A 22495-nucleotide genomic window follows, 5' to 3' on the forward strand; every position below is an offset into this window, starting at 1 on the left:
ACGGGCAGTACAAAAACAGGCCTCAGGCCATAGTTTGTTGACCCCTGCTCCACAGCAAGGCCTATAAAGACCACACACTGGCAGGAAGACAAGGCTCTGATGTCACACAAACTATTCAGCAGTGCCTCAACACAGGCCTACCCTATGTTGTCTTCACCCTGGCTCCCCGGGCAGGAAGACAGGCTTCTCCGAGGGAATGCCCCCATCCACCAATGAAGCTCTAGTACATTCCAGTCTCCCACAGTTTGTAACCAGCTACATGACACAGGGGGCAGCACCTCAGCATTCATCTGATTTCACCCTCAAGAGCTCAGGCAACCACTGCAGATCTCAGCAAAACATTCTTATTTTATTTTTATCTCGGCAAACGTTCTCATTTGGCACCTGACTGGCATTAAACTAAAGACCCCAGCCCAACAAACGTGGGCCGAGACCATTCGCAGGTCTCAGTGCCTGTGAGCATCAGAGCTGTTCCTCTCTCTGGTCCCTTAGGGAGGCCTAAATCTGCCTCAGGTGTGCTAACAGTGCTGGCCACAAGGTGGTGGAAAAGTTGCGATCGACTGGGATAGGAAGCCAAGCAGTGCTTTGTAAGCAAAGTTCTCTCAGGTGGCAGATCTCCAAATATAGGGTCCCAATCATGCTTATTCAACATACTTCTGTCTGCCTGGGCTGGAATGAAGAAAGGGCCATCCTCCCCAGTGGCTCAGGGGAGGAGACACAAGCTCGTTTACACCACTTAGAGCTCAAGCATCTAAGTCTTGTCTGGATGGATGGGGCAGTGGGCTCTTAGGTCAGCGCTGCTGGGCAGAGGAAATCCCCGAGTCCGGCTTTGCAGCCTTTGCACAAGGAGTACTCTTCCAAGATCCATGAAAATACTCAGAGCCCATCGGGGCATTTTACATATATGCAGTTTCCAACTGTCAGAGGAACTCTGCACTGTCTGGCCTGGGTCCCTCTCAGCATCTCAATTCAGGATTAGCTATTCAAAGCATGAAATAACAAGAAATACATTTTAAGGATCAAGGCTGCTCTTTTTTGCCCTGCTGAGGGAACAATTTTAGACATGATTGGTATAGAGAAAATTGGGCACTCGCCAGGGCAGGAGCTGACTTTGCTTTCAGACCCAGACTTCTCCTTTGGTGCGGTGGAAGTGGGACCTCAGCTTGGGGTCCAGCATCCTAGCTATCCAGAGTTCTCTCTCCGGCCTTTCTGCGAGGCTAGTTGACCCGACAGGCGCGGATCATGAGCAGCTGCAGGAGAATGAAGACTGGAGACGTGATCAGGCCGAACCAGAGCTCCCGAGTCTGTTCCACCAGCTTCTGGCACAGTAACATCTCGAAGACAAACTTGAGGCTAAGAACCGTGAGGACCCAGAAGAGGCGGAGCACGGCCAACCGCTTCTCTCCGTCCTGGAAGAGGCGCACGGACACGATGGTGGTGAAGTAGGTGCTGAGCCCATCGGCGGCGAAAAAGGGCACAAACACGTTCCACCAGGAGAGGCCGGGGGCTAGGCCGTCCACACGCAGTGCCAGCAGCACGGAGAACACCATCAGGGCCAGCAGGTGCACGAAGATCTCGAAGGTGGCGAAGCCCAGCCACTGCACTAACTCCCGGAGGGAGAAGAGCATCGCGCGGGTCGAGCGCGGGCCGGGGCCCGGCCGAGCGTCCCACCGGCGGAGCTGCTCCTCCTCTCCCCGCGGGTCTCGCCGGCGCCTGCCGCCGTCGCCGCTGCTGCGAGCGGGAGACAGCGAGCGGCTGCGCCTGTCCCGGCCCTCGGCCCTGGCGTGCCGCCAATACCCTGGCCCTGGCCCGGGACCCAGTACTGGCCGCAAGCGGATACCCGCCTCTGTCGGACGCCATGCCCTGCAGGGCGCGGCCTGAGGGCGTCACTTCCGGCCATCACCGGAAGTCGGAAGTCCACGCGGGTCAGGGCCGCCCAGGCTTGCGGGAGCTGTTAGCAGGCCCGGTAGCTGGGTGCGGGCGTCTCCCGGTCGTCCCGATGCCGAGCCCGGGCCTTCTGGTGCTCTTCGGCAGCCAGACAGGCACGGCTCAGGATGTGTCGGAGAGGCTGGGCCGCGAGGCTCGGCGCCGGCGGCTCGACTGCCGGGTGCAGGCCCTGGACTCTTACTCAGTGGTGAGGGCGCCCTAGGGCCTCGGCGGGGAGACCGAGCAGGCCTGGGGCGCCACCTCCCTCCGAGCCCTCGACCGCAGGGCGCCGCATTTTGTCTGACAGCAGGCCCTTCACTTATGGCGGGTTTAGGGGGCGGGAGAACCTGGGACAGTGGCTTGGCTTAGCGCGTGGAGGGAGGGAGCAGGCAAGGTGGGAGGGTGGAACCTGAACGAGAAAAAGGGCCGGCCGGCCGTTCGCGGGCGCTCACTGAGACCTTTTGTCCTACCACCGTGAGCGAGGGAGAGGGCGCCAGGCTGCGGAGAGGATGCCTAGTCTTACAGCCGAGGTCTTACACGTGTGTCTTTTTGTTGAGGTGAATCTGATTAATGAGCCCCTGGTGATATTTGTTTGTGCAACTACAGGCCAAGGAGATCCCCCTGACAACATGAAGGTAAGGCCGACCTGAAGGCTTTCTTTGCTCAGGAGCTCAGATCACTGCCCTGGACCCTCACTCTCTTTTCTTTGCCTGGAGAGCCCCAGAAGCACAATAAACACTGGCCCTCCTATACTTGCTGCTGCACGTCAGCTATGGATGGGGAAGGGTATCTTCGGATGGAGCTGGGCTCTGGCTCTGGCTGTCCTCCCCAATAAACTCTTCACAGGCCGCCGAATAGCCTTGTTCTCCATTTTAACCTGTAATATTTTCTCCAGGGCTGTGTATGAATCAGGTCTGGGTCTATGTGTGTATTTCAAAACTGGTGGACCTTCCCAGAACATTCTTCAATTCTTTGAACACCTTTTGAGTACACATTCTATTCCAAGCATGATCTAGTGCTGGGAATCCAGCCATGAACCTATTTCTGTCCTCATGGAGCTCACATCATAGCACAAGCAACAACTTCCACAGGCAGTTACAATACTAGCAGATACATGTTGCCAGGGAAAGTACCAGATGTCATGGGGGCATTCATAAAAGCTATTTAGCCCAACCTAGGGGCTCAGGGAGAGCTTTCGAGAAGAAAGGCGTGTAGGCTATGTCCTGAGGGTAAGTGGGGGCTGGCCAGGCAAGAGGGAGCCTGTGCAGGGGAGAAAGACCACCTCTGGGAGGAGGAGAAAGCAGTTCAGTAGGACAGAGCCAAGGAGAGCATCAGGGTGGGAGGGGAGAAGAGAGGCAGGAAGCTGGACCTGATCCCAAGGAGCCCAGCAGCCACAGTGAGGTGGATGGACTTGAAGTGAAGGGCTGTGGAATCCACTGGGTGACACAGTCACATTTGTACTCTAGCAAAACTGCCACTTGTCAATAGGGAGGACAGGCTATAGGAGAGCAAGAACAGCTCCAGAGTATGCACAGTGCAGGCAAGACTGGCGACCTGGACCAGGAGGGTGGCAGGCAGTAGAGAAAAATAGACACACTCCGGAGATGTCAGGGTAGAATCGAGAGGACATGGAATCAAACAGGGATTCGGGCTCGGGGACCAGAATAGCTGGTAGTTCCAGGCACAGAGATAGAGACCAGGGAGGTCAAGTGCTAGGAGTCATCCAGGTCGAGATGCAAGGTTGGTGTGGAGCTCCAACCGAGCTACTTCCTAGCAAGTATCCTGGGTGAGGCATGAGAAAGGAAGCTCTCCCTCTCTCCTGGGACAGGTTGCCCTGAAAACCAAGGGCATGAGAGGTGGAGGAAAGCCTGTGAGGGGCAGGAAAGTGGCCCCAGCAGCAAAAAGAGGGAGTGTACCAAATCCAAGGTCAAGGGCACAGAGGTGACTTCTGAGAGGAAGGTTTCCAGCACTCAAAGCTGCACAGAAGTAAAGTAAGATAAGGCCTGAGCAGCATTGGTAGGGTTTATCAGCAAAGGGACTGCTGGTGACTTTGGGGAGAGCAGTTTCAGTGACTCACAGGGAGAGAAGTGAGTCACGGGGTCAACAACTAAGTGAGTAGAGAGAATCTTAAGAATGTCTCTACATTAAACAGAAGGGGCGCCCAGGTGGCTCAGTCAGTTAGGTGTCTGACTCTTGATCTCAGCTCAGGTTATGATATCAGGGTTGTGAGTTTAAACTCCACACCCAACATGGAGCCTACAGGAAACAAACAAAAGATTCTGGCTGTGATTGGGGCTCAGGGGTTGGAAAGAAAGTATTAATAAGATGAGAGAGATGGGGCGCCCGGGTGGCTCAGTCAGTTAGGTGTCTGACTCTTGATCTCAGCTCAGGTTATGATATCAGGGTTGTGAGTTTAAACTCCACGCCCAACATGGAGCCTACAGGAAACAAACAAAAGATTCTGGCTGTGATTGGGGCTCAGGGGTTGGAAAGAAAGTATTAATAAGATGAGAGAGATGGGGCGCCCGGGTGGCTCAGTCAGTTAAGCGTCTGCCTTCGGCTCAGGTCATGATCTGAGTCCTGGGGTTGAGTCCTGCATCGGGCTCCCTGCTCAGCAGGGAGTCGGCTTCTCCTTCATGCTTCTCCCCCGCAGCTTGTGCTCTCTTGCTTGCTTGCTCACTCTCAAATAAATAAATAAAATCTTAAAAAAAAAAAGATGAGAGAGACCTGTTAAATGCTGGGAGTGGGGAGACTGGGGGAGAAAGAGGCTTAAGATTGAAGAACAGGGTCACAGCGGGAATGATATAGGAGACCTGGGGCCGAGACCCCAGCACAATCAGGAGGGGTCTCCTCAGACAGGAAGAGGGACAGAAGAGAAGGCAAATCTGGCGGTCAAAAGCAGGAGGTGAAGGGTGGATACCCAAGACACAGGGCAAGGGCGGGGAGGGGAGACAGACTTCTAGGAGGTCAGCTGGGCTACAGACTGGATATCAGACCCCAACAGCACGAAGGAGGTGATGGTCATCCCTGGATGAGGGTGGACAAGGAAGATGGCAGGCATAGACCCCACCATGGAGGTGGACAGGAGAGAGCCCTCCCCAACCACAGCAGGGCCTGGAGGCTCCTTGGAGAGGCTGCAGAATGAGGTCCCAGGGACACGGAGGAGGGGGCATGGGTGCTGCTGAAGACCCGGGTTAGTGATCAGCTGTGTACTAAATGCTGGCTGCCTTGCCTTGGTCCTCAGAACCCTGAGGTCAGGCGCGGGCTCCCAGGCAGCGGACAGGGGGAGCCCTCTGTCGGGAAAGTGAGTAACCACAGCGGAAGACCCAGCAGGATCCTGGCCATGAAGCCCACACTGGGTGACAGGCCCGAACTCACGGTTTTCTGTCAGCTTCTTAAGTCCAAGGGGACCGTGAAGAACCACCACACCCTCAGGGAAGGACGCCACTGAAAGAGACCAAGACAAGCACAGACGTAACCTGGAGGAGCAGAGACAGGGCAGACCCTCCAGAACCCGGCACCCATGGGACAAGAGCACAGAAACAGGGCGAACCCGGAAACAGAGGAAATGCTCTTGAAAACGATGTCAGGAAAACTTGAAAAGATCAAAGAGTGGAGTTGAGACATTCTACTGGAATGTGTAACAAAAAATGAGCTAGGACACAAATCAAAACCCTAAGGTCATTCGAGTAACCTCAGAAGGTGAACCACAGGGTGGGAAGAAACTGACCAAAGAGAGTCACACAATGTCCCAGAACGGAGAGAGCCCGCCCGTGCCTGGGAAGGGTCTACCTGGATGGAAAGGCTCCCACCAGGCACGTCATGGTGGTTGCAGTTCTTGGGGACAGACAGCAGGACACGGGAGGACACCGGCTTCTCAGCCCCCGTGGTCTGGCTGGACCAGCTTGGAGCAGGGCCTCGGGCTCTTCGGAAAGAGGATTTCCCGTGGAAGTGTGCCCCGCTAACCTGCCGGTCCCTGTGAAGGGAGGGCCTGGGCATGCTCAGATGCAGAGCTGTGGGAAGTGTACGTTCGCTGGGCTTCTTCTCAGCAAGCACCTGAAGGACGTTCTCTGCAGGCTTCAGGAAACCGGTCTCTAAGGAGGAGCGCGCAGGAGAGGTCCCCGGCGGCAGAGCGGGTGTGGTCCCTGGCAGCACAGTCCTTGGAGAGGCCAGGGGTGGCCCAAGGCCAGTGGGCAGAGCTGTGCCTGGACAGGGCCAGGGTCCCTCCACCCCAGTGGGCCTCTGTCTCTAGAGCTAAGAAGCAGAAGGGAGGTGGAGTGCAGCTCAAGTCCTGGACCGCACACAAGTAGGTGTCACCAGGGCTCAGGCCACCGCGGGCTGAAGGTGATCTGTGTTGGGAAAGTGCCTCTGGAGGCTGGGACAGAGTGGCCCAGGACCATGAGGGCCCCCCGGTGGGAAGGAGAGGCACCGGGCTGTGACCTTGGGGGTCTGGGTTGGCCAGACGTTGGGGATGAGAGTGCCCTGGGGAAGGCACAGCTCTGGGTCCTCAGCCTGCACAGCGAGTTAGGTGGGAAGCCGCGGGGGCAGCACTGAGTACCAAGCACGCTGATGGGGGCTCGGGGCCCGGAGGGGGCTCCAAGGGAGAGAAACTTCACCTTCCACCGAGGGGGGGCTAGGACCACTGGGGGGCTGCAGGGGTGCCTGTGGCCGCCTGGGGTTCAGAGCTGGGGGTGGAGGGGCCTTCAGGACACAGGACTGTTGGTGCGGAGGCGTAGCCGTGCCCAGGGGAGACCCGAGCAGAAGCAGGGGCTTCCCCACCTTGGGGAGAGCTGTGGGGGGCAGGCAGCAGCCGTGGCCTCCCCGCTTTGGACCCCAGCAGCCTTCTCTCCGAGCCCTCTGCCCAGGATGGGGTGAAGCTCCACCTTCTGGTGGTGGCTCTGGGGCAGCTTGCTTGCTTTTTTTTTTTTTTAAGATTTACTTATTTGAGAGAGGGAGGAGAGAGAATCTTGAGCAGCGTGGCGCCTGGCATGCGGCTCAATCCCACAACCCTGAGATCAAGACCTGAGCTGAAACCAAGAATCGGAGGTTCAATCTACTGAGCCACCCAGGCGCCCCCCGGGCAACTTTCTTTTTTATGATTTTCTGCCTTTTCCCAATTGTTTTTTGCCATCCTGATAGAGTAAAAACTGGTCTTGTTTTAATAACAAAGGTCTAGAGGAGCAGGGTGGGTCCAGCATGCACCTCCTCCCTACCCTACCCTGGGACCTTGGTCGTCTAGAGCAGGGCCTCTAACTTGGCTTCTTCTGGCTGTAGAACTTCTGGAGGTTCATATTCCGGAAGAATCTGCCACCGACCTCCCTCTGTCAGATGGACTTTGCCGTCCTGGGCCTCGGCGACTCCTCATACGCCAAGTGAGTAGGGGCGGGAGGGCTGCTGGCCCACAGGGACTGTCCTCGGGGTTGAGCACAAAGCGTCCTGTAGAGGGACGGGTGACTGGGCCCCCAGGGCTCCTGCTGGACCTTGGGCCGGGACCAGGCTGCGCGTCCTGCTTTCGCAGGGGCCACCGGGGAGCAGCTAGGTTTCGAAGGGTGTGCAGGGCACAGACCGGAGGCTCGCAGGGCAGCAAAGTGGGGATGTCTTCTAGGGCAGAGGGTGATGTCTGGACCTGGCCAGCATCCTAGGTGGACATGGGACCCAGGGCAGCAAAGGCCTACTGACTCTTCGCACTCTTAGGAAAGCACGTAGTCGGGAGATATTTGGGCGTACAAAGAGCACAGAGAGCAGTGCAGTGGGGACAAGCGAGGGGCACAGAAGGCCCCCAGCCCCTGGGAGCCACCCCCAAGGCCACTATTTCCTTGGGTATGGTGGAGTGACCACCTCTTAGATCTTCAGGACACATCTATGTCCTAAGCTAAGGATACTGTTGCTTTTCCTTCTTGAAGCAGCACCGAGGGCTTTGCATTTAAGGGTATGCCGGTCGTCAGGTCACTGAATCGTGGAAACCCCCCACCTGTGTGGCTCAGGGGCTGAGGGAGGGCCCCCTGGGTGCCGCCGCCTCCAAAGCCAGGTGCGGCCGGAGGAGGGCTGGGATGGCGGCGGCGTGACTCTCCTCTGCGGGGGAGCTTTGTTCTGTGCCTCCCGTAGACGCTGTGCGTGGCGGCGCAAACACAGGCACGAGGGGGATGGGGGTGGGGAGCCCCTCCTGCTGACAGTGTTCCCTGCGAGGTGCTGCGGGCTCGCTTGGGGCTGCTTCCCCTTCGCCGCCCTGCAGCCCCGGGGCTGGGCCTGCCCGAGCCTCGCTCTCTCTCCAAAGGTTCAATTTTGTGGCCAAGAAGCTACACCGTCGGCTGCTGCAGCTTGGGGGCCGCGCCCTCCTGCCCGTGTGCCTGGGCGATGACCAGCATGAGCTGGGGTGAGTGGAGTGGGGGGGCGCTGCCCTGCAGGGCCCGGCCAGGAGCAGGGGCCCCTCAGACTAGCCCTCACACGCTCTCTCCCCAGGCCTGATGCTGCCGTCGACCCCTGGCTGCATGATCTATGGGGGAAGGTGCTGGGGCTGTACCCCGTGCCCCTTGACCTTGGCACGATCCCCGCCGGAGTCCCGTGAGTGTGGGCCGACAGGTGCAGTGGAGCGGCCGGAGGCCCTGCCAGCAGACTGACCAGCAGCCTGACCGGCGTGTGCCCTCTCCACAGTTTGCCCTCCAAGTTCACACTGCACTTCCTCCCGGCGGCCCCCAGGGTGTGCTCTGAGGGGCAGCGCGTGGCCGGCACAGACCCTCAAGGTCCCCCGTCCGAGCGGCAGCCCTTCCTGGCACCCATGGTCACCAACCAGAGAGTCACCGGCCCCTCGCACTTCCAGGACGTTCGGCTGATAGAGTTCGACATCACAGGCTCCGGGCTCAGGTGAGGGGCCCGAGACACCAGGTGGGCAGTCGAGGGCTGTGGCTGGGGGGCCGTGGCTGGGGGGCCGAGGCTGGGGGTCTGTGGCTGGGGGGGGTCCGTGGCTGGGGCGTCCGTGGCTGGGGGAGCCGAGGCTGGGGTCCGTGGCTGGGGGGGCCGAGGCTGGGGGTCCATGGCTGGGGGGGCTGTGGCTGGGGGGGCCGAGGCTGGGGGGCCGTGGCTGGGGGGACCGAGGCTTGGGGGCCGAGGCTGGGGGGGCCGTGGCTGGGGGGGCCGAGGCTGGGGGTCCATGGCTGGGGAGGCCGTGGCTGGGGGGGCCGTGGCTGGGGGGCCGTGGCTGGCGGTGCAGAAGGTCTGCTCCCAAAGCCGGAGAGCAGGCACTCAGCAGGGTGGAGGGGTGCGGGCCAGGCGGCAGGGAGACACTTCCATCCGAGGACCCCTCACCCCAGCCCTCCCTGGACTCCTGCTTCCGTGCCCCCAGCATCCTCCCCTGTACCCCCGGTGCCCTGCCCACACCCGTCTCACTCTTCCCGGCGGCTTTCCCACACAGCTTTGCAGCTGGTGACGTGGTGCTGATCCAGCCCGAGAACGCGGCCAGCCACACCCAGCGGTTCTGCCAGGTGCTGGGCCTGGACCCGGACCAGAACTTCACCCTGCTGCCCCGGGAGCCAGGTGAGCGCCAGGGGCCGGGGGAGGCCCGGCCGTGGCCACCCGTTCTGCCCACCCTGCGGGGTCTGCTGGCATGCTCAGCCCTCCCCCGGGTCCTGCCCCCCACTGCAGGTGTGCCCTGCCCTGCGCGGCTGCCCCAGCCCTGCTCCGTGAGGCACCTTGTGTCCCACTACCTGGACATCGCCAGCGTGCCCCGCCGTTCCTTTTTCGAGCTCCTGGCCTGTCTCTCTCCCCATGAGCTGGAGCGGGAGAAGCTGCTGCACTTCAGTTCCCCCCAAGGTCAGGAGGAGCTGTACTCCTACTGCAACCGGCCTCGCAGGACCATCCTGGAGGTGTGAGCAGGTGTGGGCAGGCGGGCAGGCCCGGGGCTCTGAGCCACAGCCAGGCGGGGCCGTGCTGGCCGAAGCCCATGTGAGGCTGTCTCTGCCCAGGTACTGTGCGACTTCCCGCACACGGCTGGAGCCGTCCCCGCAGACTACCTGTTGGACCTCATCCCCCCGATCCGTCCGCGGGCCTTCTCCATCGCCTCCTCTCTGCTGGTGAGGGACTGTGGGGCAGAGCCCAGGGCGGGGACGCTGGGCCATGCCGCATACAGGCATATAGGTTGGGAGGTCGCCCTGACCCTCCACATCTACCCCACGTCTGGGACCAGCCCTGGGTGAAGTGGGTGCAGCCTGAAGCCGGGGTGGCAGGCAGGGACAGCAGTGGATCAGGGCACCCACCACACATCCCCCAGGCTCACCCCTCGAGGCTGCAGATTCTCGTGGCTGTGGTGCAGTACCAGACCCGCCTCAAGGAGCCCCGCCGGGGCCTCTGCTCCTCCTGGCTGGCGTCGCTGGATCCTGGGCAAGGTGGCCCCCGCTTTCCGGAGGGTGGGCGTAGAGGACTGGGCCCGGGGCCTCTGTTCTCCCCTGTGCACCACGGCCAGTCCTGGGCTAGGGCCCTGGTCCTCGAAGCCTCTTCATGCCTTCTCTCTCCTGCCATAGGACCTGTCCAGGTGCCGCTGTGGGTGCGGCCTGGGGGCCTGACCTTCCCACAGACACCAGGCACACCTGTAATCATGGTGGGCCCTGGCACTGGCGTGGCCCCTTTCCGAGCAGCTGTCCAGGAGCGCGTGGCCCAGGGTCAGAGTGGTGAGCACACAGGATCTCGGGCAGGGCGGCAGCTGGGGCTGGACTGGGCCAAGCCTGGAGGCCACCTTGTGTTCCCCCAGGAAACGTTTTGTTCTTTGGCTGCCGCTTGCGCGACCAGGACTTCTACTGGGAGGCTGAGTGGATGGAGCTGGAGGGGAGGGGCTGCCTGACGCTCTTCACGGCCTTCTCCCGGGAACAGGTGGGTGTGCTGGGAGGGAAGGGGAAGGGGCCAGGATGCAGACTCACCTCCCCAGCCCCTGCCACCTCCCTGTAGGAGCGGAAGGTGTACGTGCAGCATCGGCTCCGAGAGCTCGGGCCGCTGGTGTGGGAGCTGCTGGACCACCAGGGTGCCTACTTCTACCTGGCAGGGTGAGCCTGGACCACTGGGTGGGGGTGGGAGCCGGCCCTCGGGGGTCCCAGCCACACTGAGCCCTCCTGGCCTGTCCCTCCAGCAACGCCAAGTGCATGCCAGCAGCCGTGTCGGAAGCCCTGACATCGATCTTCCAGGAGCAGGGTGGGCTCTCGGGCCCTGATGCAGCTACCTACCTTGCGAGGCTCCAGCGGACGCTGCGTTTCCAGAGTGAGACGTGGGCCTAAGGAGCCGTCCTGCCGGCCTCGGCCACTCTAGCCACTGCCCTCTGGGGGGCCACCATCACCTCGCCCCCGTCCCCTGCACAGCCTCGCTCCAGTCCACCTGGGGTCCCATACTCAGCCCCGACGCCCCTGCCCACTCACCACCCCACCCTGCCCCCATCCAGGGTTCCTGCTGGCCTTTCCCCACTGGCCCCAACTTGGGTCCTGGTCAGGGTTGTCCCTGGGCTGCATCACCCTGCGTAGGGACGGTGCCTCAGGAAGGAGCAGGCAACCTGATGGACATCAGGGGCTCCCCAGACAGCATAGGAACCTGGGGTGCAGGGAGCCCCAGTGAGCCTTCTGAGCTGGTGCAGGGTCCCTGGGAGTGCCAGATGCCACCCCCCCATTTGCCCTAGGGGACAGCAGGCTCCCAGTCACCCTCTGCCACAAAGCACCCGGTGCTGCCTCAGGGCCTCACGGGGCTCGGGCTCAGGCTGGAAGTCAGTGAGGACCAGAGCAGTGGGAGGAGGCCCCCCAGCCAGTCAGACTTTCCCCACCCCACTCCTGGAAAGCCTCAGGAATAAATTGTGGGCTCTGGGTGGCTGCTTCTGATCTGCTCTTCCTTGTGACTGTCTTGGTGCCTCGGGGGCTGGGTGGCCCACAGTGGGTCTGGATGGGGACAGCCGTCCATGGTGGGCACTGCACCATTGCTCAGCCATCTTTGCTGCAATACTTAGGGGTCTGATTCTACTGTGATGTGTGCCGGCTGTTTGCCCACTTTGTACAAGGTCTGCCCTGGCTCTGTCGAGCAGGGGGCAGCCTTAAGCGGGCCCTGGAAAGAAGGGCGCGTACTGACCATTCCTTCCCAGCCCGCGGAGTAGCAGTCCCCGGCAGGGGCGGGAAGGCGGGGGGCGGGGCAGCCATTGTCCCCGCCCCTGGGAGGGGCCTTCAGGGTTCCGAGGGGAATTCCTGTAGGAGGAGTCAGGCTGGCTGGCCTACCCACAAAGCTGCTACCTGGAGTCCGTCCCTCCGTCCGTCGGTTGCGAACACAGCGGAGGGCCGTGGCCACATCTGGGCCCGGGCAGATCCGGTGGAGACGGCACCCGTGGGCCCAAGAGCCGCCCGGAGCCGGCAGAAGCACTGGGGTCCAAGCGACCGTGACTTTCCAGGGTGGGGCAACGAGCTGGGCGCTGGGACCAGGCTGCCGCTGCTTCGAGGTCAGTGCCAGACCCTGCCCGTGCCCAGAGGGCCACACTGACCTTCACAGCCACGACCACCCTGGTCGCCACCCTGGGGACCCCGCCCACCCATCTGGACTCCTGCCCCAGGGCCCCCACTCATGGCCCCTGTGACCGCAGCTCTGGACTCACCGGTCTGCCTTCAGCCTCTCCGGGCCCGGAGTGCCTAGACCCCCCGCACCAAGTGCTGGCAGAGGAAGACTTGGACAGCAGGGTTCTTAGGAACGGCCAGGGTGCTGGGGCTCTAGACAGTGAGCCCCTGCTGGGGGCCACGGCCACAGCCTGCCCCTGGGCTGAGCAAGCAAGGGAGGATGGGGCTGGGGAGCAGGCAGGGGAGTGGGGGGAGGAGGAGTGCCCCATCTGCACAGAGCCCTACGGGCCCAGTGAGCACCGCCTGGTCCTGCTGAACTGTGGCCACGGCCTGTGCGTGGGCTGCCTGCACCAGCTGCTGGGCACAGCCCCCAGCGGCAGCCTGGGCCAGGTGTGCTGCCCACTGTGTCGTCAGAAGACACCCATGCTTGAGTGGGAGATCTGCCGGCTGCAGGAGGAACTGCTGCAGGCAGATGGGCCGCAGGGCCCACGGCCCCCCACCCCCCCTGCTCCTCCCCGCCGGGGCCCTGGGCCCTGGGCCTCCCTAGAGCACCGCTACCAGCTACGCTTCCTGGCGGGGCCCGTGGGCGGCCAGGGCTGCCTGCCCTTCCTACCCTGCCCGCCCTGCCTGGGTGCCCGGCTCTGGGCCTTGCGGGAGCGAGGGCCCTGCACCCGCCGCCTAGCACTGCTGGGCCTGCTGGCCCTTGAGCTCCTGGGCCTGTTGCTCATCTTCGCACCACTCATGCTGCTGGGGCTGCTCTTCATGCTGCTGGACCGCTCTGGTCACTGAGCAGGGCCTATCACACCTGCCACTGGCCCCACCAGGGCCTCGGATGGTCCTGGCCACCGACGGACCAGGAGCCCCAGGCTGGCCCTGAGGCCTGACGACCAAACTGGAAAGCCCGAGATGGAGCCGGGCACTAGCCTTCAATCCAGACCCGGGTCTGGGGCCAGGCCTGCCCAGGAGCCAGAGACTTCAAACCACCCTGCCGCCCGACGCTAACTACTGGTGCCCGTGGGCAGTGCTGGAGGAGGCCTGTGGCCTGTCCTCACCCCCCTCTCCCTGACCCACCCGGCCTGTCTGCAAGAGGGACACAGCAGATGCAAAAGTGAACCCAGAAGGCTGGTACTGAGCTGACTTCTTGGTGAGGGTGGGGCCCTGGGCAGGGGCTGCAGGGTCCCCACCATGTCATGTTCCAGAGAAGGGCCAGTGTGTCTTCCCTGAAGGTCAGGCAGCGGAGGGGAGGGGCCCTTGCTGTGCCAGCTCAGGCCACAGACAGCCTCCTCACTCACTGGGTCAGGACCCAAGGGGGTGGCCCGAGCGGCCAGGTGTCCAGCACACGTCCCCGAACGACTAGGCCTTGGGGCTGGACAGCACTGACCCGAGGCCCCTGAGTGCCCTGTAACCTCCTGTCATTGAGCCTGGGACCTTTATCTAAAGGACAGACACAATCAGCATGACCTCACGGGTTTGTGGGTGACGTGCTGAACAAGAAATGGCTCTCAATACACAGCAGCTGCTACCGAGACCTCGCCACCATGTTCTTGTCGTCTCTACCGCTTCCTCAGCGCCCTGCGGCTCTCCCCAACCCTCCTCTCCCCCCTCCACCACAAAGCTTCCTTCCCAAGTCCAGGTAGTGGAGTACAAGATCCAAGGCCCCTGGTCCTCCTACCCCACCATGGTCTCAGGCAGCCTTTGTCTCGACCCTGGCTCAGACGGGCTCAGAGGCCATTCCCATACAACCTCAGAGGGTCTGGTGGGTACCAGGAGCCTGAGAGACTGAGGTGTCCCCCATGCAGCTGCCCCCACCTCCAGTGGCCAGTGCAGAGGACACGTCCGCCCTTTGCCCACACACAGGAGGCTGGCTGGCTCTGCACAGACGTGTGGGGCATTCGCATGCACACACATACACACAGCCAGGCCCAGCCCTCCTGAGTGCCGTGCCTGGCCCAGCCTGGCCCCAGCAAGCAGAGCAGGCTGACCCCAAGCGGCACCGGGCCTACCTCTGGTTGGACCCTGTCTGGGCCGCAGCCCTGGGCACAGGCCACAAGAGCAGGCTTCAGTCCAGGGAACAAGGTGCAAACTTTGGCAAAGAGTTTTAATGGCAGAGTTGGCTGCAGCGATAATGCCACATGGGTAGGGGCCAGAAGCTGTGGTGGGCGAGGGGTCAACGGGAGACAGGGCAGGGCCGATCCCCGAAGAAGCGGCGAGCAAGGACTGGCGGGCAGTGGCGAGCGGGCAGGTGCTACATGATGGAGCAGGCGGAGAGCGGGTTCCGCACGTGGCAGGTGCACGCGGCCCCACAGTACTGCCGGAAGGTCTGGTAGCAGCTGCCCTCGGGCTCACCCCCCCACTGGCCGCCGGACGGGGCGGTCAGCGCCTCAGGGGGCAGGCGGCTCAGAATGGACGTGTTGACGGCGAGCGCAGCCAGGCCGTAGTCCGTGAAGAGCACAGTCTCGCGGCGGCAGGTGGGACAGGAGATGAACTTGTACTTAGGGCAGGACTCATAGAGAATCTGCAGGCACTGCTCACACACCGAGTGCAGGCAGGACAGCACTCGGGGCCGCCGCTGAGTGACGTTGTACGTGTGCCCGCAGGTGGGGCACTCCAGGGGCTCACCCGAAGCTGGTGCCGCCGTGGCGGGGGGCCCCGAGGTGGCAGGGCCAGGCCGCACCACGTACTGATTCACGATGACCTCGTCTGCTGGCGCCACTCGGGGGAAGCCCAACTCCACACTGCCCTTTCGGGGCCGTCGTGGCAAGGGAGGGGTGCGGGGTGCCCCATCCAAGGCAGGCATGTCCCCCCCACATGCCTGGTTGACGATGATCTCTGTGTCTGAGGGCCAGGCGCGTTTGGGTGCCAGAGCAGGGGTGGGCCGCGGTGCAGGTGGGAAGCAAGGGGCAGCCGCCGGCAGCTCAGGGAACTTCTCAGGGTGAACAATCTTCATGGCCTCCATCTTGAGGATGACATGGGGGCCCTTCAGGCAGGACATGAGGAGGCCTGGCCAGCCACTGCCCACCTCGGGCCCAGGGTCAACCGGCATCCGGCTGTCTCCAGTTAGACTGGGTGTTCGGGTGGGTGGGGGCGTTGGGTGAGGCCGGGGAGGAGGGGAGGGAGCAGCATCCTGGTCCCGCCAGGCCTGGTGGGGACCCCGGCCGCCCCGAGGACTCCTGGGGGCGGCCGGCGAGAGCTGGGGGGGCAGGGCCCCCCCCAGTGGCTTCTCTGGTCCAGTCCTAGGAGGAGGAGGAGGAAGGGGCGGGGGAGGAGGAGGGAGGCGGGGGCAGGGGGGTATGGAAGGCTGCCCCGGGCTGCAGGTCTGGCCCAGGGGCTCACCCAGGGTCTCTGGCTGCTGAGGCTGGCGAGGGGGCGTGGGGGGAGCTCCCCCTGCAGCGGAGGTCAGCAGTCCCTGAGCAGGGACATCCGGGCAGGCAGGGGCTAGGTGGGCCCCATGGCTCCAGGACAGGGCGCCCAGGGAAGGCAGCTAGCCTGAGCCCTGGCTGCGGGAGGCCCCAGGCCGCGGGCTCGGCGGCGGCGGGAGCAGAAGAGAGGCCTGGACCAGGCCCGAGCTGCAGGTGAGAGACAGCGTGAGGGCAGCGCCCGGGCCCACCCTCACCCTGCACAAAAGACAGGGCGCCCGACCTCTGACCCTAACCCTCGCTGGACTCGGGACCCAGCCCCCGCCCCAGCCCCCGCCCCCACGGCCCAAGCCCTGCCCGGGTGGGAAGGGGCGGCGAGTCGCGACCCCGCGTCCGTCCCGCCCCGCCCGAGCTCACCTGCCCCAGCCTGGCGTCCCCGGGCCGCGCGCCGCCGCCGCAGAGGTTGTCTCAAAGGCAGGCCCGGATGCGACGCGCGCGCCTCGGCCCGGCGGCTCCCGCGGCTCCGGCGGCGACCTCGGGCGATGGCGCGGCACGGCGGCTCCCAGGGGCGCGGGGCGCGGGGCGCGGGGCTCCGGGCAGCGCGGCGCGGCGGCAGGTGCGTGCGGAGCGTGGCGCGCTCTGCGGCGGAGGCGCGGGGACCGCAGTGCGCGCGGCGCCCGCCCGCGCCCGCAGCGCCACCCCCCGTCTGGGGACCCGCGCGGGGTCCGCGGGGCGGGGCCAGTCTTTCAGCCGCCCCTCCATCGCCGCGAGCCTGGCGCCCGCTCCCGGGGTTGCCCGCCCCAGCGAGCCGCGTGTGGACCAGGACCCCCGCGCTGCCCCTTTCCAGTACCCCCCCACCCTGAGTCCTGCCTGGCCGACCCTGGGTCCTAGTCAAGGATCCCCACCTCCAATTCTAGAAGGGAAATCCTGTTCTTCGAAGCCTGGGGCCTCACAATACCAGAGGGAGGAAGGCAAGAGGAGTGGAGAGGTGGTCTCGGGAAAGCTGGCTACCAGGACCCCACCGGGAGACCGCCAGGTGTCCCCCCAGAGAGTCAGGGTCTCTGCCTGTCCTTCCACTCTGTCCCCAGTGCGCATGCCTCCCGCTCACAAGTGCACCCAGGTTGTGCTCAAGGCGGACGGGCTCAACGAGGACGAGGTGACCATGAGGGTGAGCAAGATACTCGAGGAGTGGATGGAGAGGGCGGACAGTAGCTGGGAGAAGGCTCCAAGGGCAGGAATGCTGGACAGATGGGTGGGGTGAGGGGTGTGCAGGTCAGACAGACACCTGGACAGGCCAGCGGGGCAGCCCACTGAGGACACGCACCCAGGGTGGGGTGGCCCTTTACGGCATCCCACCAGGTCAGCACGTGCCCTGCTGTCACATATTTGTGTGCTAACCTGACCCCACCCAGCATAGAGGCCCCATTCCTTTCTGCTTCCTCCTCAAGCCAGGCTTCCTTGATTCCCTGGGATATACCCTCTGCCTGTGGGGAGCCCTCAGCTGAGAGAAAAGGCAGAGAACATGTTGACAACTACTGGGCAGGGGACCACAGCTGCGGGGTGGGGGGCCTCCGCAGTGCCACCCCCTGACCTCCTCCCACGACTACATGGCATGCTAGCATTCCTGTGACCAGCACCGGGCCCTGGGCCTGACCCTGGACAGTCTCAGCCTCTTCTGGCCACCGCCCCTCTCCTCTGTACGGGCCTGACTACGCCTGGCTATAGGCCTTCCCCGGGGGGTCCTTCGGGGCAGCAGAGCCCAGAGAGGTCCCTATTGCTGGTGAGGAAGCCCACGCGGGCAAAACAGGCTGGAGGAGCGAACCTGGGCCACAGGGGTACTTTGCAGCTCTGTGTGACCTCAGGATCAGTTTCCAAAGCCATTTAGCGAGAGCGGGTGTGGGATGTGTGCAGGTGAGCAGGTGCCCGGCAGGATGGGCAGCGAGGCCCTAATGGGCCCCGGCGTGAAGGTGGGGCAACTGAGAGAGCCCCGGCCAGGGGAGGGCTAGGAACCCAGCCTCGGCCTCCAGTTCTGCTCAACTTCCCAGCGACCCGCTGGGCGCGCACCCAAGGAGGCATCGGCCACCAGGCCCCACCCCTTGCCCTGAGGCCCCGCCCCTGGACATGAGGTCCCGCCCCGTGCAGGCCCACCTCCCCGAGCCCGCCCAAGTCCACGCCCCCGGAGCCGGAGCCCTGCGGGTCAGAGCTGAGCCGCCCAGGCTGAGTTCTGGACCGTCCAAGGCCAGCGGACCCCGAACCGGGTCTTTAGAGAAACCTTTGAGCGCGGAGGCTTCTGGGGAATAAAGTTCTCGCCGGCCGCCCCAGGCCTGTTGTGCGCATGCGCCAGCCTCCGCCTCGCAGCAAGGGGCGGAGTCTGTAGGGGCAGTGGGCGGGGCTTTTGGAGCCTGCGCAATGAGCATCTGTCATACACCTGCGAGGTCCCGGGCCCCGGGAGGACTTCTCTCCTCACCCGGTGCCACATCGGTAGAACTCGTGCCCGGACCGGTCTGACTGGCCTCATGCAGGCCACCCCGGTCACCCCGGCTCTGAGCCACGTCTGATTTGGTCCCGCCCTTCCTTGGGGGTTCACTTGGGCACCAAGGACTGGGGGTGCGTGTCCCGGCCCCACCCTACTGCCCAGATGGTTCTGGGGGAAGATCACCAGTGCCAGGCCCAGACCCGAGTGCTCACATCCATCGTCACCACAAAACACGGCGACCCTGTGTGGCAGGTGCCACCTGCCCCCTCACAGATGAAGGTGGGAGGAGGTGTGAGTTCCAATGGTGGAGACGCTGGTGAGGTGGGGAGCTTGCGGTCTGCGAGCCCACCAAGGAGAGGGAAACTGCAGTTTCAGAAATGAGCCAGAAGGGACACCTGGGTGGCTCAGTCGGTGAAGCGTCTGCCTTCGGCTCAGGTCCTGGTCTCAGGGTCCTGGGATCGACCCCATGTCGGGCTCCCCGCTCAGCCGGGAATCTGCTTCTCCCTCTCCCACTCCCCCTGCTCGTCCTCTCTCTCTCTCTCTCTCAAATAAATAAATAAATAAAATATTAAAAAAAAAAAAAGAAATGAGCCAGAAGTGTCATTTGTCAATGAAGCCCCTGTGCATCGCCAATTTTAAGAATAGTTATAGCAAAGGTGTGTAAATCAAACCTTTTTTATTGGTTAAAAAATGCAAACCTCCAAGCAGCCTGTGCTCTCAAACACCTTAGTCTCTGTCTGCCAGGTAGAGGCTTTGCTTGAAGTGAGGACCTCTGTCCTCTGCCTCAAAGCAGGGGCTTCGAGGTGTGTGAGTGATGGCCTGGGATCTGAGGCTTACAGCAGGCTTGCCTCCTGCCCTCCTTCCTGGCGAGCTGCAGGTCTTTGGAGGGCCGAGGACGTGCCCCAGATGCGTGGAGGCTGAGTCACCCGGGCTGTCAGTGCCCCTTGCAGCCCCGGCAGGGGCCACCACCCACCAGAGGAGGAAGGGTGGGTGACTTCTGTGCTGGATGAGCCGGGCCTCCTGGGATCCTGGGAACCCCATCTTTGAGCTCCACCCCATGGCCCCACCCCTCCCCAGGAGGGAAAAGGCAGCTAGCTGCCGGTTACTTACCTCATAGGCACTGGGACCTGGCCCACAGGACGAGAGGGTCAACGGCTGCCATCACCACTTCAGGTGGGTGCTGGGCTGAGGGGCTTCCCTGCACTGGGGCTCAACCATGGCCACAGCCCAGCTGCCTCCCCCAGCCTCCCGGCCCATTCGCAGCTCCATCGCAGGGCGCCGCGTGCAGGGAGGGCGGCTGGAGACACCGGCCCTCACACCCAGCTCACCCCCGTGCACGGCGCGCTGACACACAGGCCGGCTTTCCCGCGGGGGGTGGGGGCAGCTTTCTTGGGCTGCAGCTTCCCTCCTCCCCGGAGCCAATATTGTCTCCTCTGTCTGCCCCTGCCAGGCCGGGCCATGGACCCGCAGGAGACGGTCGTCAAGGACCCCTATGCCCGAGTCAGCATCCCCCGGGCTCACCTGCGGCCCGACCTGGGGCAGCAGCTGGAGGTGGCGCCCTCTTCCGGGGGGTCGCAGCCTCTGCCTGCGGGGTCCTGCCCCTCCGAGCCCACCCGGCTCCTGCAGCCCACCGAGGAGGCCCCAGAGGGCAAAGGCGCCAAGGGGACCAAGGGGGCCGCCCAGATCCAGGGCCAGCAGGCCTGGCCGCAGCCCGGCCACCCCCACGGGAGTGGGCAGTGCCCGGCAGCACTGACCTACGCCGGCCGGCCGCCCATCGGGCGCGGGGACGACATCGCCCACCACTGCTGCTGCTGCCCTTGCTGTCGCTGCTGCCACTGCCCTCGCTTCTGCCGCTGCCACAGCTGCTGCGCCGTCTCCTAGCCCAGCCCCCGCCAGGCCGTGGGCTGCTGCAGGGCCCGCCGCGGCCCGGGCGCCACAGCGCCGCCCTCCTCCTCGGGGCAGCCACCGGCCCGTTGGCACGGGAGCACCTACCTGCCGAGAAGGCCGACCGCCCAGCTCCAGCCCCTGGCAAGCGGGCCGGGCACCGGCTGTGATGCCCTGGGGGCAGCCTCCACCACCTCCCCCGAGGCCCACGGCCCAGGCAATAAAGTGGAGCGAGCTTTGTTCTGGATGCTCTCCTTCACTGCTGCGCCCTGGAAGAGGGTCCCGGGCTGCACGACACTGCAAGCCCGGCCTCTGTGGGACATTCAGGGCCGGGGAAGCCACCCTATGTTGCTGGTCTCAGGTCTGTCCAGAGGCTGGACCAGAGGGGTGGGCGTGTGTCCCCTGCCCTGGCCCAGCCAGGCCTGGGTTCCAGCTGCCTTGCATTCCCTAGGGCTGAGGCCAAGGCTGGCAGACAGGTCAGGCAGTGGGTCAGTCGGTAGGAGGATGTTATGCATGGAGCCGGGGTGGGGTGGGGGGAGCCCGAAAGAGGCCTCCAGGAGGAGGATCACCCTGGCAGGACCGCAGCGGGTGGGACTGACTCTGGCGAATTTCTGGGAGTGGGAACCCAGGCAGCCAGCACCAGGCCCTGCCCATCCATGAGTCACTGCCCTACCTCAGCCGGGGTGTTTTTCTGGTTCCTCATGAAACGTCCAATTCCTCAACATCTGCTGTGTGGCACCCAAGCCATGCTGCTCATCTGCCGTCCTGCCTCCAGGGCCTGGCCCTCCTGAATGAGGGGAGCAGGAAAGGAGCTGGCCGGCGAGGCTCCTCGGAAGACAGATCTCCCATCTGTCTGGGCAGCGTAACAGGCCTGCCCGGGCCTGTGTGGGGGCTGAGCTGCTGGACGCTGGTATCACTTCACCGGGGTGGGGGGGCGGCTGGGCTGCCGGGCCAGGACCGAGGGGTGAGGCCTGCGCTGGGCACTCTGACGTTTCCAGGGCCAGGCAGAGACAGCCGAAGGAGGAAGCGGAGCTGGCCTTGCAGGATGGACGGGTCCTGGTGCCAGCCCTCCTCTGACCCAGGGTGACTGTCCACAAGGCAAGACCTACCTCTGGGTGTGGGTAGCTATGTCATTGGTCTGACTGTGCAGGCCCTCAGGTGGGCCAGGTTTCCGGCCCCTGCCCCATGGCCTGCCTCCACCAGAGGATGACGCCGCCCAGGCCAGCCGCAGAAACCCGATGGACCAGTCAGGGAGGCTGCGGACTGCCGGGGTGGTAGGACTGAGGAGGAGCCCCTCTGGTTCTTGGCTTCCTCCCAGCTGGGCAGTGAGGGTCCTGATCCCACCCTGACCATTCTTGACACACCCCATTCTGCTGTGCCCGCAGTCACGGCCGCCGTGCTGGCCCAGGGGCCACAACCAGGCAGGTGCTAGGGGGGAGGTGGCCCCTAATGCGGGCGACCAGGGCTAGCCACAGTGTGTGAGTGGGGATCTCCATACCTGTGCTTGAGCACCTCCTCGGCACCTTGCGGGGCTGGCCGCTGCCCTGTAATGGGGGCACGACAGACCCAGACGAGGCAGGAGGAAGGTGCTGGGACAAATCAACATGGACACATACGCTGCGATTGAGCTTCGGAAGAGCGGGACCCCCCAGGGCTCTGAGCCGGTGAGCGTCCTGGCAGGTTACCTGGAAGGGGTGATGCTTGAGCTGAGAGTTGAAGAAGCATCCCCCAGGTCAAGGCCAGAAGGCTTTCCTAGCGCGAAGTTGGGGGAGCAGGAGAGTAGGGGTGGTGTGGAGGTGGGTCTGGCTGGCCCAGGCGGGGAGAGGGACCATGGTGAGCTGTAAAGCCAGGCCTGGGTGGGGGACTAGTGGAGCTGGGTCCCGGCGTGGGGGTGGGGGTGGGGGGCTTATCTCCTGATGGGTGGGTGGTGCTGGTAGATCCAGTTGCAAGCGCTCTGTGGCTGAAAGGGGGGCCCACGCCTGCCTCCAGCCACCACCTGCCGGCCTGCTGACTCGTCTGTGCTCGGCCAGTAATGCGAGCCCCAGGGAGGGATCCGCAGGGTGCCCTGGGCCCCCAACCCCTGGACCTCCTCTGGCTGGGCATAGCTGCCCAGCAGAGCCGATGCAGGTAAGAGAGGCCTGGGGCTTAGGCAGATGGGGAGTGGGGGGCCTGGAGCTGAGCAGGAGGATCATGGAGAGGGACCAAACAGCGGGATGGGCTGCTGCCCAGCCGGCCACTGCCCACCCTCCCCGGCACCACCCACCTTCTGCAGAGGCCCAGGCTCCTGTCCT

The 22495-nt window shown here is 63.8% G+C and overlaps 5 protein-coding genes across 7 annotated transcripts; 3 read left to right on the top strand and 2 right to left on the bottom strand.

Annotated features, from left to right (window-relative positions):
• Positions 1 to 330: 330 nt before the first annotated feature.
• Positions 331 to 1871, bottom strand: TMEM203 (transmembrane protein 203). Its single transcript, XM_036064920.2, has one exon. It carries the CDS (start codon positions 1626 to 1628, stop codon positions 1218 to 1220), a length of 411 nt encoding a protein of 136 aa, XP_035920813.1. The 5' UTR covers positions 1629 to 1871; the 3' UTR covers positions 331 to 1217.
• NDOR1 (NADPH dependent diflavin oxidoreductase 1) lies at positions 1735 to 11771 on the top strand. Of its 3 annotated transcripts, XM_036064921.2 has the most exons (14): positions 1735 to 2134; positions 2484 to 2561; positions 7201 to 7298; positions 8201 to 8299; positions 8386 to 8487; positions 8578 to 8787; positions 9335 to 9456; positions 9565 to 9785; positions 9885 to 9992; positions 10190 to 10304; positions 10440 to 10586; positions 10667 to 10785; positions 10861 to 10955; positions 11039 to 11771. In XM_036064921.2, the coding sequence occupies exons 1-14, from the start codon at positions 1859 to 1861 to the stop codon at positions 11181 to 11183; spliced, it is 1935 nt and encodes a 644-aa protein (XP_035920814.2). In that variant the 5' UTR covers positions 1735 to 1858; the 3' UTR covers positions 11184 to 11771. The 3 variants fall into 3 exon arrangements, 2 of the variants coding, with proteins under 2 accessions (XP_035920814.2, XP_035920815.1); XR_004908544.2 differs by lacking the exon at positions 11039 to 11771 and having other exon boundaries at positions 10705 to 10785; XM_036064922.2 differs by lacking the exons at positions 1735 to 2134; positions 2484 to 2561 and adding an exon at positions 2141 to 2483.
• On the top strand, positions 11456 to 14020 carry LOC144380005 (ring finger protein-like). Its single transcript, XM_078061311.1, has 2 exons — positions 11456 to 11544; positions 12329 to 14020. The coding sequence occupies exons 1-2, from the start codon at positions 11456 to 11458 to the stop codon at positions 13275 to 13277; spliced, it is 1038 nt and encodes a 345-aa protein (XP_077917437.1). The 3' UTR covers positions 13278 to 14020.
• A 549-nt stretch (positions 14021 to 14569) lies between these two features.
• RNF208 (ring finger protein 208) lies at positions 14570 to 16435 on the bottom strand. The gene is made up of 2 exons (XM_036064925.2): positions 16262 to 16435; positions 14570 to 16054 (listed from the first exon to the last, which is right to left on the bottom strand). The coding sequence occupies exon 2, from the start codon at positions 15529 to 15531 to the stop codon at positions 14734 to 14736; it is 798 nt and encodes a 265-aa protein (XP_035920818.1). The 5' UTR covers positions 15532 to 16054; positions 16262 to 16435; the 3' UTR covers positions 14570 to 14733.
• Positions 16436 to 19405: 2970 nt separating this feature from the next.
• Positions 19406 to 20444, top strand: CYSRT1 (cysteine rich tail 1). Its single transcript, XM_078061319.1, has 2 exons — positions 19406 to 19493; positions 19771 to 20444. Exon 2 carries the CDS (start codon positions 19779 to 19781, stop codon positions 20199 to 20201), a length of 423 nt encoding a protein of 140 aa, XP_077917445.1. The 5' UTR covers positions 19406 to 19493; positions 19771 to 19778; the 3' UTR covers positions 20202 to 20444.
• Positions 20445 to 22495: the final 2051 nt, after the last annotated feature.

Source organism: Halichoerus grypus, chromosome 14 (genome assembly GCF_964656455.1).
Source record: "Halichoerus grypus chromosome 14, mHalGry1.hap1.1, whole genome shotgun sequence".
NCBI lineage: Eukaryota > Metazoa > Chordata > Mammalia > Carnivora > Phocidae > Halichoerus > Halichoerus grypus.